At 43.9% G+C, this 17,284-nt stretch overlaps 1 protein-coding gene across 3 annotated transcripts in view; it reads left to right on the top strand.

Annotated features, from left to right (window-relative positions):
* Positions 1-17,284, top strand: part of ntng1a (netrin g1a) — a 268,615-nt gene that overhangs the window by 223,325 nt on the left and 28,006 nt on the right. For all 3 annotated transcript variants that reach the window (XM_040126781.1, XM_040126783.1, XM_040126782.1), the window contains one exon: positions 13,636-13,808. In XM_040126781.1, the coding sequence (XP_039982715.1) occupies positions 13,636-13,808 (173 nt within the window). The remainder of the gene's footprint in view (positions 1-13,635; positions 13,809-17,284) is intronic.

Raw genomic sequence — 17,284 nt, 5'->3', positions numbered from 1 at the left:
CGGTCGATGCCTCAAACACGGTGAAGGCCATCGCCGCTGGTGGCTTTGTGCACATCGGGTGCATGGTCACTCACCACGGGCAGGAGAATCACAGCGTGCAGTCAGGAGGAGACTGGCCTCCCGGTGAACGCGTCCACCCGGTGGAACTCCACATGCTCCACCAGCTGCTGGAGCGGAAAAGGGCAATCATTGCCATGGGCATACAGCACCACCAGTGGCGCATTGTGGAGGCCACGGTAAAGATATTGCAGACTCCCCATCGCTCCAGACTGCTCCCAGCTCACGTGCAGCAGTTTGGGTTTCACCAGATACAACTTGGGAAAGTTTGAGTAAGTGCACAAAGCTGTGTACTATTTGTAAACCCATACATTTGTCATTTATTTCATTTATCCAAGGAAGGTTATGCTTCAGGAAAAAGTCAGAAGGGAAGAACTAATAGAATAGTTAATGTACTGCAACTAGTTTCCGGTTTTTTCCAGTCCAAACTTATTATTCACTGACCCGTGTTAGGGAGATATAGCCTGACAAAATGAGCTCAGTGAGAACATGTTTGAAAGACGGTTTTGATTTATAAGGCTTCATTTTCCTAGTTCAAGCTGGCTGGTCGGTATCGCCCAGCTAGTTTAGGGGTGGTGGTGGTGGGGTTCAGATGGTTTGTAGTCTATCCAAGCTTAGTCCAGTAGGGGAAAAAAATTACATAAAATAAACAAGGTGAAAAAAAGTTCATGTATTACTGTTATGCAATTACTGTTGTAAAGTTGTAATTTACATTTCCCCAGTGAACTGCAGTAACGTTATGTACGCTAGTACATTATTCAGAGAGAGAGACATGAAAGTAACAGCATGAGGATGTGGAAATATATTTCTTAATTAATTATATGCCAACATTAAAGCAATGTGATGCTTCGAAGGCACAACAATTGCATTGCCAATGTGTGTAGGTTAGAAAATACCCGATTTGCCTGATTTAACTTAACTCAACTCCCGGTTTTCTATCCAAATGCAGATACAGAGACAGATGATGACGTCTCTGTACACCTCTACCAGCCGTTACTGTTGTCAACACTACGAATGTGTTGATAATAGAGTTCCATCGAAAATGACGCATTTATCAATCAGCGGTGGCAGGAGACTCCCACCATTTAGAGGACTGGTTTCCTCTTGACCAGGACTGGCTGTTCCACTTCTCCAGATTGTGTACAAGTAGTATAGTCGTGTAGGAGGGTGTTTGGATTTCCAGTGTTTGAGTATCAGTTTCTTCAACTTCAATTGATGGAAGAAGAGTAATCCAACACCGGAGATACTTCACCGTATCCTGTAACACATCTGGAAAAAAATCAAATTGATGAATTCAATTTAAAATTCGGCCCCGGTGCCTCTGGTAACCAATGTTTTATATCAAACCAAATCAGTCCCCAAATGCGTGGATCAGTGAATACGGTGCATTCAGCCCCCCCCCCCACACACTGTTGTTATGTTGCAGCTTTATGCTAAAATCATTTAAATTCATTTTTCCCCTCATCAATCTGCACTGAAAACCCCATCATGACAAAGCGCAAAAAAAGTTTTAGAAATTTTTTGCAGATGTACTAAATAGGAAAAACTGAAAAAAAAATGAAGGGGTCTGAAAACTTTCTGAATGCTCTGTAATTCCGCGTTTCAGGCAATCCCCCGATATGTTTGGATCATAGTTATTAACTTCATCTCTTGTACAGTAGCTTCTGTACATGATTTTATTGGACTAAACAAACATTTTCAGTCACCGTAATCTCTCTCGTTAAATCCCAACATTCCCTCCATCTTAACTTAATATCATTTCTCTTTACGTCTTTACCACCTTCTCTTTAAATTTCTGCAGGATTCCATAAACTTAACCCGTTAATTTATTACCTGTTTCTGAATCAAATTAAATTTCCTCTAAACTGCGCTGCGGTCCAGGGGAATGTTAATCAAAGGTTTGGAAGAAATGTTGCATTGACCTAAAAAAAATTCTTCGGTAGATCAAACGTGTTCTGCAGATTCGTCCGAGAAATAATGTTGTTTCAGTTCACTGAATCGTTAGCAAGCTCTGTCCCCCCCATGTAGAGCAGCTTAAGGGTGAATTTTGCAGAGCTGTCCAAGGATTGTTCCGTAACAATGTGTTTCGTGATATCAACTCACTAAAAAACACTCTGCATCTTTTCTCCATGTTGCTGCTAATTTCTTACTATAAAATTGGAAGAACTGAAGTTTTTATCCCTTGAAAATGTATATGGAAAAAGGTTTTGAGAATAGACGTGTGCATTTTCAACTTGAATCCATTGCTCTTTTGCTGTGTTTAGACTATAGGGAGTAGGGAGATGTAAAACCTTTCTTTTAATGCTATGATATCAAAACCTTTCTGCCAGATATGAAGTAAAAATAAATATATAAAAACTGGAAATAATAAGTTAACTCTGACTCAAATCTTGGTCTCCTTGGTCAAAGTCTTGTATCTGACCTATTCATGCACCATAGGTGGACTTTGTTGCTCTTTACACTACCTCACCTGACTTCCTAAAGCCGTTCTGGCAGCAAGCCTCTGCTGATTAAAAGACATTTCTCTCCAAAAGAAAGACATGACAGTGAGGTTACATAACTTGCTAACACACAATATACGTACCGTGTGAAGGAAGAAAGGAGGCCATAGGAAGGACACTCCACTGTGTTCTTTAGGCCTTTTAAGTGCCAATATTTGTGCACATATGTGCCGTTACTTTTCCACATTCAGCAGCCGGCATCCTTTATGTCTGCTGTTTTATCACTGACACATCAGGGAGGCCTGTTTTTTATGCATTAGTTAAATATTGCTGTCAGCACTCCGCAAAAGGTCAATAATTTAATTAAAAAAGCAAAAAAAAATTGATGTGAAACCTTTTAAATATGGGTAGAGTACAAGTTCATGTCCCTGATTTGACAAGATTCCTGCTGTAAAAATACAGATCAGACTGCTCTTAATGCTCTGTGGCTCTTTTGGCTTGTGTGGCTTGTGGTTTTGTGGTGTTGAACGTACAGCTCCCTTTAAGTGCACTTTACATTCCTTTTTTGCTCTGCTGCAACATTCTTTGTTTCCGTGACTTACAGAGTTTTCACTAAAATATAGCTGGTCCTGAAGCGTTGATGGTGAGAAAGGCAACAGTCTGTAATCGCTCGGCAGCTTCTTGTCTCTCTCTGTCTGCCCAGTAAAACAACTACATGCTGCAAATATTGCACCTGCTTTTCCCAGATATCAATTCACAAATACATATTCCGTGCTGCAGCGATCAGTCTGCACTGATAAATCATGTTCAGCGGCCGTTTGTGTACGTTTTCATTCCGTCCATCCATATTCTGCAGTTGCACCCTGGAACGCCTTCTAGTACATATTACTTTAAGCCGGATATGCAATTTTTAGCAGTGCAAATAAATGTAATAAATAAATCACTATAATAAATATAGAGAAGTGCTGCCTCACCCACTGGAGTCTAAAAAACTGCCACAGTTTCACAGTTTTACTATAAATGCTTGTTTGTCCTTTGGCTGGTGTTGTGGTCTTGTGGTGCTGAACAGACATCTCCCTTAAAGTGCACTTAACATGTCTTTTAATATTCTGCAGTGTTCTTGTTTCTGTCGCTTAAATAGTTTTCACTGTCAAACATATATATATATATATATGGTATAACTGCAATAATAGATCATCTTCGTGACCGGGTGTGTACGTTCCCCCTCATAGTTTGCAGTCTTCCAACACATCGCTCGGAAACAAAGCAAACTTTTGCGTGATTTTGCAAAACTGACATCACTGGTCAGTCGAACGCTGTCTGATTCATTAGAGCCTTAAACTGCTGCTAATCCTTAGTAATCGGAGTCTACCCTTTATGCTGACCTGAAAAGCACTTATAAGCCGCAACAAATTACAAAAGTCACGGTCCAGATGTAAACACACACAAGCCTAGCTCTTCTCTATAAATCTGTGTCTCTCTTTCCTCCTCACTGTCTCTCTCTCTCACACACACACACGCACACACACCTGCAAATCCTCCGTTAAGCAGCTCTTTACATCTCCTGCCGTTCACGTTAATCACCAGGAGGCCGCGCAGCCTCTCATTTAATTTAGTTGAAACGTTGCCCCCTCCGGTCTGTCTGCTTTCATATCGAGGGTGAACTCCATAACCACCCAAATGACCCTTGCCTGGAGTTTAAGAGGGAAAGGAGATGCTAAGAGTTAACCCCTCGTCCAGCCGGGAGACCGCTAACATTGTCTGTAATTAAACCTGCTCCTTGGGTCCTACCCTGGCTTCAGACTCTGGCCCCTGGCGGGCGCAGCCACGGGCAATGTCTGCGCCAGACATTGGGGTTAAGTAACAAGGTTGAGCGTTGCCAAAACTCAATAGCTAGCGACATTAGCATGAAGCAACAAGAAAACAGAAGACAATTAAGAAATAGGGGCTTTTATTATTCTCCATGTTTCCTGCTTTGGAGTTGAACTGTAGTGTTGTTCCGCTGCTCGTCCCTGAGGTTGCTTGTCAGACACCAGTATGACTCTGCTCTTTTTTTTTCTTTTTTTTTTTCCCCATATAAATTTTAATCATGATACACACTCTTCCTTTTTCTGCAAGGAGAATAGTTAAATAAATTGGTGGTAGTGACGGTGGTCAGATAATGAATGAGTGGCTGCAACAGTACACATGCACTCACTTTCTCTCTCTCTCACACACACACACACACACACACACACACGCAGAGGTCAAACACAGTCTAACCTCTGGCAGTATGCGGACATGCTACCAACCCAAACTGATCAATGCTGCAGGATCTTTCGGGGAGTTACTTCCTCGGTGATGTCGCGTATGAAATGAAAAGATCCGTTTTTATCACGTCTGCACCTGGCCTCACCTTGAATCTGCACCGTCCCCCCAGTACCGGAGCTCTCTCACACTTTCTGTCAGCAGCAGTCTTTAGCTGAGAGCAGTATCGGTGGGGCCCCGCATGTCGATTCTATTGAACTGGCTGGGCATGTCAGAGGCAGTAAAGACCTCTTGATTGACTCCTGCTTGGATAGCATGTCCAACTCCATACATTAGTAATGCCGAGGATTCGATTGATGCAGGCAGGTGGCACATTTACCTCAATGCAGGGAACCGGAGATGAACTGAACCGACGGGGCGATGACAAAATGAAGCATAATGTTATCTTGGCAGTTTGCTAAAGGTGGATATTCATTGTAGTGGCATCGTTTCGATTTATAATGAATTCTTTTGAGAGGAAGATACAAGGGGAACAAGCAACATTCACCAGCTCGGCTAAGCACTCATTAAAATAATTTGAAGTGGTGCGGTTTTTAAGGTTTTAAGGCCTTAGTTCTGCACCTGGGTCACCACTGCGTGTGCTACTCTGAGGCTTAATTGGCTACTTAAGCATATCCCTTTTCAGTGTGTACTTTTCTAATAGGAGCAGTGCAGCTAAGCAGTTATGACTGTAGCTTCTGCAGAGACTTAACTCCCCCGCGTGAAGTAAATTGTTCATGTACGTTGCATCTTTACAAACTGTGATGAAAAACGATGTTTGTCAGCGCTGCCGTTTCTGGCCTCGAATCATTTCCCGAAACGTCTTTCTCTCCTGTGTGTCTCTCTCCGGTTGCCAACTGTACGAATAAATAAACAGCACCGAAGGTGAGAGGACTGACTGTGCAGCCGTTATAAAATATAAACAGAAAAATACATATACAGCACAGCATGGCTGTTCTTAGTGATTTATGCTTTTACTGTGAGTTTCTTTCTGTCAGTTCAAGCTGTTACAAGCAGCCTTACCAGACCAAAATGTAAAAGTTTCAAATGGATGGAGAGGTTCTCATGTGATTGCTAAATACTCAACAGGGTCAGTCCGTGTAAAAGTTGTGGATAATGTACGGAGGAAATCGAACTTTGTTTCATGTTTCATGTTTTCGAGTTCTGCACTTATACCTGACTTCTTACTTGGATTAAACTGTACATGTACCAACTTACTGAATCAGTCTGTAAACGCTCTCCATGCAGTGTCTCTGTAAATGTATTTTCTTAAGCCCGCTAATTAAACCAAAAACTGACATTTAACAGACGAGTAATGAAGAGAATCTTCTCTCTATCTGCCTACTTTCTAGTGAGGGGAGAAGAAGAAGGGATGGGGAAGAGAGATATAATTAGGGGGAGTTTGGGGGGCTGAGGTCCATCCCAGGAGAGCTGGTGCTGAGATCTCACTCCTTCCTTTTCCCACAATGCACTGAAGACCAGGAGGAAAGAGTCAGAGGAAGCAATTAGCAGGCAACACGTCAGCGGGCAGGCTGATCTGTTTTAAACCAATACAGACGGCAGCTGCAAGCAATTCAATGGGGAAGAGCCCAGTACTGTATATCGCTATAGAGGTGTGTGTGTGTGTGTGTGTGGAGATCAGGTGGGAAAAATATATCGTACATTAAATTTAATTCCATGTGTGTCTGGTGCAATTATCCATTCCACCAACAACAAATCACCTCATGTACACACACACACACACACACACAAACACCTCAAGGCCTTTTTTCCGAGCCACTCCTGTGTTTCTATTTCATTTTCAGCACACATAATTAAGCCGGAGTGTTCTCCGAACCACCCCTCGGCCCACCCCTTGCAACCCCTGGTGTGTTTTTTCGCTCATTTACAGCAGACACTGAATCAGACATGTGCTAAAAAAAAGTGTTTATTTAACCGAGTGTTTGGCCCAGTTGGCTTGCGTATGAAAACACCTGGGCGTTAGATTGAAATTTAATTGCTTCACTTAGTTAACCCACTTAAGGACCATGTTGAGTTTAGTCTGCTCAATTTGTTGGGATCAGCAGCTTTGTGCGTCAGGGATGTTCTAGGCTTGGATTGCAGATAATTACTATTAATTAGTGGCTGATACATTTTGGCTTTGAAGCCACAATGAGCAAAATGGAGCAAGCTGGGGAATGAACTTGGCTGAATGGAATTATGTTGATAATGGCTGCAGCGTAGAAAGAAAAGGGCATTTTCATGAAAACCGAGGCTTTATGTTGCCTTGTTTTTGTCTGTTGTTGCTGGCATCATCAGTGGGAAGGCACAATATGTCGTCTGCAGCCACAGTGTCAATCAGAAACCCATTACTGCAGAGGTCACAGACACAGCGCTCCTGGCAAGCTAAGTCTCAGCGGCCCTCTCTGCTCGCATTTCCACCAGGAAAAGGAAAAATAACAAATTTACGCCCAGCTATATCGTCTGCCTCCCAACTTTTCAAGGAGAACTTCTAACCCTTGTCAGATATAAGAAGACGTTTGATCCTTTCTCTCAGACTAAATGGAATCAAAACTTCAGTCAACGTTTTTTCTTTTCTTTTTCTTTTTTTTTGCCAGCCTAGCAATTTATGCTCATAGCCTCATGGGTAATTTTATGAATACAGATCAGGACCTTTAGCTCACAGGCAGTGGCTGCCGCACTCAATAATACCTCTAGCAATATCACTTTGAGAGCACCACACAAAAACAAAGATGCCTTAGCCCCATGAATATTTATGAATATGAGATACTGGAGCAGAGGTAAAAATGACAGACTAATAGGTGGTTGGAGGAGAGAGCTATGAAGAGAAGGATACACTGACTGATGGAAAGTCGGGAGGGGACAACCCACAGAGCAGGCCCAATAGGAAATGAACACGCATGGGGGACCCCGGAGGGAGTTTGCTGCTACAGTGACGTTAAACACACGTTTACTTGGCGCCTTCTCTGAAGCCGTTGGTGCTGGTGCAGCTGTGATGGAGCCTTCCCCGGTAGCCACAGCTACTGCTGAATGGCAGCACGACAGCGCTGGTGGGCATGAGACCCCGCGGGCCTCACTGGCCGTCTCCATCATTATGCTGACGGCGCTATCACTTCTGGACACTGATTAAAATGTTGGCGACATTAAAAGAAGCTGAAGGTTAAACCACATTGGGCTCCACGTGAAGTCATTTCACACCGCATCCACTACTCGCTTTCACACACACACACACACACACACACACACACACACACACACACATACATATATACACTAACAAGCCAGGCTTTATAACAGAGAAACTAAGAAAGCTCAGGGAACAGGGCTGTGTGGGGCTTGATTATAATCTTGTCTTGATTTTAGCCATTTATGGAAGCTGACTCAACTGGAACAACTTTCTCCTCGATCAATCCCACTATATTACTACGATAGTTGCTGAAGATTTAATCCAGTTTTACTAGAAGAGAAAAACTGTGCCAAAGCTGTGGCTGTAAAATGGAAGAGTTTTGGCTCCTATTTCTTTAAAAACACTATAGCAGTATAAACCCAGTGAGCACTTTATTAGGAACATCATACTAATACTGGGTAGTTCCTCCCTTTGCTCTCAAAACAGCCTCAGTTCTTTGTGACGCGGATTCCACCAGATGTTGGAAACTTTCCTCTGAGGTTCTGGTCCATGTTGACGTGATTGCATCGCATCATTTCTGCAGATTTGTCAGCTGCACATTCATGCTGCCAGTATCCTGTTGTACCACGTCCTGAAGGTCTTCTACTGGATCCAGATCTGGTGAATGGGGGGCCCACTGAAGTTGACTGAACTCACTGTCATGTTAATGAAACCAGTTTGAGACGACTTTTGCTTTGTGACATGGTGCATAATCCTGCTGGAAGTAGCCGTTAGAAGATGGTAAACTGTGGCCATAAAGGGAAGCACATGGTCAGCATCATCACTCAGACAAGCTGTGACATTCAAAACAATGGTTGATTGATATTAATGGTGAACCATTTGAACCAAGAAAACCTTCCCCACACCGTTACACCACCACCAGCCTGGACTGTTGACACAAAGCAGGTTGGGTCCATGGATTCATGATGTTGATGCCAAATTCTGACCCCACCACCTGCTGCCTCAGCAGAAAATCCAGATCCATCAGACCAGGCTACGTTTTTCCAGCCTTTCACTGTCCAGTGTTGGTGCAGCCTGTGTCCACTGCAGCCTCAGGTTTCTGTTCTTGGCTGACAGGACTGGAACCTGACGTGGTCTTCTGCTGTTGTAGACGTCCACCTCAAGGTCGGACGTGTTGTTCACCCTGAGATGCTTCTCTGCTCACCACAGTTGTAAAGAGTGGTTGTCTGAGTTACTGTAGCCTTTCTGTCAGCTCCAACCAGTCTGGTCATTCTCTCATCCACTGCTGCTCACTGGATGTTTTTTGTTTTTGGCTTCATTCTGAGTAAAAACTCTAGAGACTGTTGTGTGTGAAAATCCCAGGAGATCAGCAGTTTCAGAAACACTCAAACCATCTGTCTGGCACCAACAATCATGCCACGGTCAAAGTCACTGAGGTCACATTTTTTTCTCCATTCTGATGTTTGATGTGAACATTAACTGAAGCTCCTGACCTGTATCTGCAGGATGTCGTGTGCTGCACTGCTGCCATATGATTGGCTGATAGGATAACAGCACGAATAAGAAGATGACCAGGTGTTCCTAATAAAGTGCTCACTGTGTGAGTGTATTTTTAAACATGTGAACCTCAGTATCTAACTTAGGCAACAGAAAACTGTTGGAGTAAAATGACCACAAATATCATGAAAAATGTCAGATCTACCGTCTTTGGATGTGACCAGACAAACATCACTAATTATGGCGTCACCAGACAAATGTTGACCACTGAAATGAACAGGACTGTCTCCATGCTTATAGTTGACCTCCACTGAAAGTAATATTCTTGTGTGAGGACTTTACTCTGTTGGCAGTAATACTATCAGTATTGTGTACCGCTATTACAGCTTCATACCAAATACATTTGTATCATGCTGGCTTTACCTACCTATACCCTATTGGTATCTAATCTGAATCCTTCCGCATCCCATATTGGATCCATTTATGGTCAACTCACTGCTTCACTAAAACACAAGGATTCAGTTGCGCTTCTATTGACTTAGTAGGCAGAAACACTAGAGTTTTGAGTGTCAGTCTAATTACCATTCACACCCTGTAGTTACAACCTGAAAATGAGATGTGCAGCAAAAGATTTGAAATGCTAATTAATAATGTATCTAACATGCTCAAATTTCAGGTGTAACCTACTTACGTTTGCCCACTTTATATTTCACAAGCTACTTACTCCAAATACTGCACATCCCTAAACAGGATTATTACACTGATAAGCATAAAAAACTGTATGACGTTTAACTCTAATGAAGCCGACTTAACTCTGTTGGTGCTGTTAAAATGTACGGACACGCAGTGTACCCATGATCTTGGAGCGATGTTAGAGGGTGGTGTTTCTTTCCTCACACTTTTCATTGACAGGAATCTGGTTAATTACCCACGGCTGGTATAATCAGCCGCTCGTGATGTTTGTGGAGAGGTGGTCGGACAATTAACTTCACAGCTATTACTGATTTTAAAAAAGGGGTTACGTTACTTTGCCAAGTAAATGGTAAATGGACTGCATTTACACAGCAGTTTACTACTTTTACCAACCACTCAGAGTGCTTTACACTACATGCCACATTCACCCATTCACACACACACTCACAGACACACACATACACACAAGTGTCGAAACAGAAAAAGGGACGTTGTGGTTTAACAGGCAGCCAGCCTACAGTGCTTAATGTTAACCCCACAAGACCCGTCCTCACACACCTTCCAAGTCTGACCATAACCAGGTGCTTCCTGGATCTAGCTGCAGCTGGATGAATGTAGCTTACCGGTCACCGTTAGCGACATTAGCAAGCCAGCTAAAGAGACACAAGATATAAATACAATGACGTTGGATTTACCAGTGGGAGCTTTTTTGTTAAAGGCTAACTGCTCAGTGTCGCCAGCTGTTTTCGCTGCAAAGCTGTGAGGTGATGTCACACAAAAATAAAATAAAAAATAAAAACAAACAAACATTGAGCCCAGCTAAACTTAACAGAGTGTGACTAGGCCGTTGACTGTGGATCTAAAGTGTCATAAACAGAGATCCAGACACTGGAATAAACTCACTCTTGTAAACAAAATAAAACAAACCAAGGAGAAAAACAAAGGAGAGTTTCCCGGACAAACAACGGGGATCATTGATTGGTCGCTAGGTACACACATTCACAGTTGATTGACACGTCTTTCTGGCTGCCGATTGGTCGACTGAACACGTTGAGCACACGCTTTCCCCAACACACTGAGCAGGATGCGTCCAGAGAGCCACAGCCACGTGACAGCACGTTCACTGAAAAACATCAGTGACTCTGGTCAAGAGAGCGGTCTTAAGGTCTGCCCATGGCGTCCCTAAATTTGTCCCCTCGGTGCATTTCTGAGAAAAAGTCACCAAAGGGGTCTTAAAAGAAAGATGGTCATTACGTTGGCGACACCCCAACTGCCTTCTCACTCCTCCATCCCATGCACCAAGCTAAGACGCCTCACACCGCTTTCTCCACTGAACGCAGACACAACTCTGATATCAACCACCCACGAAACTCCTGGTGTGACCGAGAACAAGCAGACCCTCATTAAAGTTATGGAGCATTACTGGGATTAGTAAATGTAATGGAATTGCTGTATTTCAAACTGTAACCTTTTACACTACTAGTTACAGAAAAACAGCGTTACTGAGTGACGTGTTTCTGTGAGGTGCCAGATTTAAGCCAGGGAAATCTATGATCAGCGCTCTTATGAAAATAAGAAGCCTACATGCTTCGCACACTGATTGTGGAGTGACGAGTTTGAATAAAAGCTTTGATAGCCTCTCAGCATCCAGGTGAATCCAGGTGTATTAGCAACCAGGAGCTGGATCTAACACGAAACCAGCTATCGGACTCCAACTAGCCCAGTCTGTGCACAGCCTTTGAATTTGGGGCAAACAGCAGATAGTTTGAGTGTCAAGGTCAAGATGCAGTGAGTGGTTTAAGATTGTGCTTTTCCTCCAAATGATTATATTAATTCGAGGAGCAAGCTAAGCTGTGATGAAGCAGAACGGACAGGGTGAAAGAGGTCAACTGTCACCGGAGTCGCTCGCCGAGACCTTAGCGAACACAACTGTGGGGCTATCTGTGCCGTCTCCCTCCTCCGTGCATCCCCTCTGTCTCCCTCCCTCTGCCTTAAGAACCAATGCAAGATGCCTCTCACCTGGCTCCCAGTTTAAAAAACGAAAAGCGGCTGAATGAAAGGACACTTTCAGGCCGGCTTGAAATGTGCCAATCCGTCTGCCTCCCAGCATTTTTCTTAAAATAAACAAACACAGCCGCAGCGCCATTAATCTACGATGAGTCATGTCTGTTGGAAGTCAGAATTCAGAAGTCAGCCGCTCTTTATTTGAAGTTGCAGCCAGTGTTGGCACTGGCGCTGGGTCGTGACTCATGGTACGCTTTGGAAACCAGAAGGGGATCTTTGAGAATCCAGCCTCCTCGTGTTGTTGTTTTGGGAGTGCGTCGTATCACATTTGACTGTTAGATGTCAAGCAGGGAGTGATTCCAGCTCCGATTTGGACTAAACGCTCTTGTAGTAGGACACCAGTACAACAGGAAATAGGTAGGGGACGGATAAAATAATGGAAACGCCGTGTGAAAGGAGCATTCCGCTAATGAGCCCACTTCTAATGTGCAATAAACCATTTAAAAAGCCACTGGACTGTCTTGAAATGCATTGTCCCGAAGCTTTACCGCAGAAAAATTTTAGCACACTCAGTCGTGCTGTTGCAGAGGTCGTCAAAAAGAGGTTTAGCAATGAAATGTTCTCCGTATTGCTCAGAGTACCTTATGCTGCATGAGCATCTTCAGTTAATTTCACAGATAGATATCCCCTCAATACTCATCTGGCCACAGCAGAAAATGAACTTGCCGAGTTTATTGTTAAATGAAGGTTCTGGTGAGCAGGATGTGAGTGAGGATTTAGTTCACCTTAAGGGAGTCCCTCTTCCCGGACCGAAAATATGCTTCTGAGCTCTCATATCATATTAATTTGTCTTAGAGAACGTAGCCATGCTGTTGCTCTGTGCCACCCTCTGGCTAACTCTGTGCAATTCTTCACCTTGCACAGCTACAAGCCTCAAAGCCCTCATTCTCCCAGTGCTTGTTCCAGAATTTAACTCGGCTTGTTTTTGTCAGCATCCCCTCGCTCTTCTTTGTCCCTCTCTCCCTCCTGATCTTCCCTCGTCCATCGACTGTGACCTTACTGCAATTATGCATCCTCCAGTGGGACAATTAAAACTGAGCTACCTTCCCAAGTGGAGAGGGGAGAAGGAAAAGGGAGCAAATAACGATGCCAGATTCGTTCTTGCAGTCGCCTTCCTCCTTTTGAACTAGCCCCTCCTGAGAGCAGTGACGAGGCAGACAGGAAACAGGGGGGAGCGAGAAGGGGTATGACATGCGACAAAGGTCCCCGGCCGGAATGGAACCGCAGACGGTGCAGTTATCTGGCATGCGCTGTAACCACTCAGCCACTAGAGCACGCCGCAACTAGCCGTTCTGACCGTGATCCAGTGCCGCCACTAGTTGAGGACACGCTGCCCTTCAGCCGCGCTGTCCAACAGGATGAAATCTCTGTTTGTCATTCAGTGCTGGGAAGTTCACTCATGTGGATGTGGTTGTCCTCTTTCAACTCCTTCCCCTCTCCCTCCCGAACACCCCTGTCCCTCTTTGACAGGTGCAAGTGCAACCTTCACGCCAACAGCTGTGTATATGACAAAGAGAAGTTGAGCTGCGAGTGTGAGCACAACACCACGGGGCCCGACTGCGGCCGCTGTAAGAGGAACTACCAGGGGCGAGCTTGGAGTGCTGGCTCCTACCTTCCCATCCCCAAGGGCACGGCTAATATCTGTGAGTACACGCACACGCACACAAACACGAAGACTGATTAACGGGAGGGGTCACATGGAAGTGTAGATCTTAGTATCGATGTTACATACAAAAACCCAAGGTCTAGACAAAATCATGAAAATTAAATGTTGACTCAAAATAGCAAAGTCACCTGCACAGACACATGAGAAACGTTGAATCCCAATTAGCAGTACGCTGTGTGTCATCTCGGAGAGTTCTGACAATCACCACGTTAACTGTGATATATTGAGTTGTGAGGTTTCAAAGCAATGTGAAGCAATTAACAATGTTTCAGAGACAGAAAAGGCAGAGAAGCAAACATGGGAGTCTAACTTTTGTATATTTGAAACGTCAACTCCTGTGGAAACAAATGTACCCAAATCCAAGACCAGAATGTAAATCAGATAAAGTATTGTGACTCAGCCTAATAAAATGGGGTTATTTTGACGTGAAAAGCTTCTTAAAACAATTTGCAAAATCGTGTCAATTTATGCAAAATTCGGGGAAACAGTGTTGGCAGCTCATAAGCATTAATAGTGCAACCACACAATTAACGGCACAGTCACTATCAGTAAAAGAGCGCTTTGACTGAAAAGACCGTGCACACTCTCGCCTCCGACTGAGTGTGCAGCGTCAGGGTTTCACTTCACTTGACCTTTCAATTTCAAGGTTTTATAGCCTGTCTTCAACAGGGAAAGTGAGTCGTAGACCTCATGAAATCAGCACTAATATGATGAAACTTCTCTCAACAGCTGTAACTGAGAACAATATTCTAGGAGGTATGAATAAACAAAGCAAATTTATGGCTGTACTTGATTTTTAGTGTGGAGGGGGGGTTGTTGTTGTTGCCCTTTTTATCATCTTTTGACCCGGTGTCCTGTTTGTGGTGGCACTAATACAAATTTATAGTGTGAAAATCTGTATTGAGAAGCTATACTGGACAGTGTGGTGCAGATGTTTTGCACTTTTGTCCCATGCAGTTTTTTCCACTCCAGCTACAGTAGAAGGAAGAACACTGACAGAGTCTCGTTACGGATACGACATTGAAGTGCCAAGTCTCATCTTCAATTTGAGTAGGCTTACGTAAATCAAGGACTGTTGATTAAAAGGTGAGAGTTTGAGGGCAAGCGCAACACGCATGTCTGTGGTGGAGTTGTCTTCGTGACCAGAACCTCAGAGGATTCACCACAAGATGCAAACCCCTGGTAAACCTCAAAAACAGAAAGGCCTGGCTGCAGTTCACAGAAACACAACAAGAAACTGGTAGAGTTCGTGAACAAAGTTCTATAGACTGATGAAACAAAAATAAACCTCTGTCACAATGATTTAAAGAGGAAATTGTGTGGATCAGCTGCCAGTGGGCCCACTGGCCTTTATTGATGATTTTAGTGCTGATGGATGGAACAGGATGAATGCAGAGGTTTACAGGAGCAAAGAATCAGTCAAATGCATCAAAACTCACTGGCGACATTTAATCATTCAGCAGGACGACGATCCTAATAACACGCCCAAAACAACTAAAGGACTCTTCAGGGTGAAGAGGTGGAATATCCTCGACTGGCTGAGTCAATCACCTGATCTCAGTCCGACTGAGCAGCAGTCCACTTGGTGGAGACCAGACTAGAGGCAGAGAGACCCCACAGCGAGAAGAGCTGAGGGGGCTGCAGTGAAGCTCTGGAGGAGCATCACCAGGGAAGATGCAAAGCGTCTGCTGACGTCTGTGGGTCAGACTTCGGGCAGTCACTCACTGCAAAGGATTTTACACTATATATTAAATATGATGAGCATCTGTCGAATTGCTTTTGAAGCCCTAAACTTTGGGCACTATTGATGTAAAGCTGCTCAATTAAAGCAAAGACTTGGCACTTTAATGTAGAATCCATTATTTTATATCAAATTGAATGTGCTGAAGCTCAGAGCCTGATGAGCAAAAAAAAATAAAAATGTGTAACTGTCCAAATACTTACGGTCTGGACCATACATGCTGCTTTCCTGTTCGCACTTTAAAAAAATGACGAGAGACTCACAGATTATTTCACATTTAGGAAGATTAGGTGAAAAATAGGCATAAGTGGCTACATCTTGCAATTGTTTGACTCCTGGAAGAAACAAGACATGACTTCACCTCGACCCCAGAGGGTGAAGTGAAGGATGGCATGTACGGAAGGCGTGTTACAAATAGCACCATGTATGGATATAATACTCCACTCCATTACATCCATGTGCAGTTGGCGTATGTACGGGCCATTCGTTATAACCAGCAGCAGACTGCCTGATCATGCATCATTATTATTTGAAGTGCCTGTTGATGTAAGGACGCGAGCCTCGCTTTACACTTATAGGCTAAATGTATTAGAGTATTGATGTTCTCCAGCTGCAGCTGCAATGCTACTGTAGAGCCAATTATTTACTCCTGCTTGAGCTGAAGAAAGTGGGCCAAGTCCCTTTTGTCTAATGTCTTGTGGTGACGTCACAGCCAATGAGGACTTTTTCTTTGTCATCTTATAGAGCTCAGGCTGCGGTGGGAGCCTTTGTCAATGTGGGCCAATGTTTGACAAGGGGCCTCATTCAAGAACCACTAGCATTAACAAATATCTAATTTTCTGCCGCTAGGGATCTTTCAATCAAGACAATGACAAAAGAGGTAGTCTGGTGACGTGGTGGCGTGGGATCATGGGAGGTGTTGTCTTCACCACCGTCGCCGTCACTGCAGTCAGCCTCTCCCAGTTAGGATTCCTTCAGCCTTAATCATTCGGGAGGTTTTTACCGGGAGCCACATTATCTCCAAAACAAACGGACCCGGTGATTAAAAGCGGTAGAAACACTCAGTTTCACGTAAAAACAAAAAAAAGCGTTTCTCCTGCGACCCAACCTGAATGGTTAGGGTGCATACCACATGGGCGCCAATGCCATTAACAGTGTGTCCCCGGGGAGGGGATATGACACCACTGACAGGTGAGCAAATGAATGGGATCGAACCTCGATTAAAAATACGGATTTCTCTCCTTTTGAAAATTGCATTTGGGATCATTTAAGTACACAACTCAACAAAATAAAAATATAACATAGGACCAGTTGTTTTTAGACATGTCAGTGTGGCACAAGCAAATGATCAATCTTCCTGTTCATATTTTCTGATTGCTGCGGCTCCACTAATACGACCACCAGTGCTAAATATGTTCCGTTTTTGTCTGCCGATTTCCGACAGTAGGACCTGGAGCTCTGCAGTGTGAAGTTCTTACTTTTGCTCTCGCATGCTAGCAGGGCTGGGGGTCTTATGTGGCAGTGTAGGGGCGTTGTTTACGCTAGTGATCGAATCTCATGAACGCACACCTCCTCACGAGCTGTTGGCCTTCATCTAGTTGAATCGAGTGATTTACAACAACTTTGTGCACCTAAGCGAGTCTAACGAATCGGATTTGTAGCACTCTTTTAGACAAAGAGTGGTCAGGTAAACACAACAATAGGAAAATGTT

Source organism: Xiphias gladius, chromosome 5 (assembly GCF_016859285.1).
Source record: "Xiphias gladius isolate SHS-SW01 ecotype Sanya breed wild chromosome 5, ASM1685928v1, whole genome shotgun sequence".
Taxonomy (NCBI): domain Eukaryota; kingdom Metazoa; phylum Chordata; class Actinopteri; order Istiophoriformes; family Xiphiidae; genus Xiphias; species Xiphias gladius.
The sequence above is the reverse complement of the archived record's forward strand: the minus strand, read 5'-3'. Positions and strand labels throughout refer to the sequence as shown.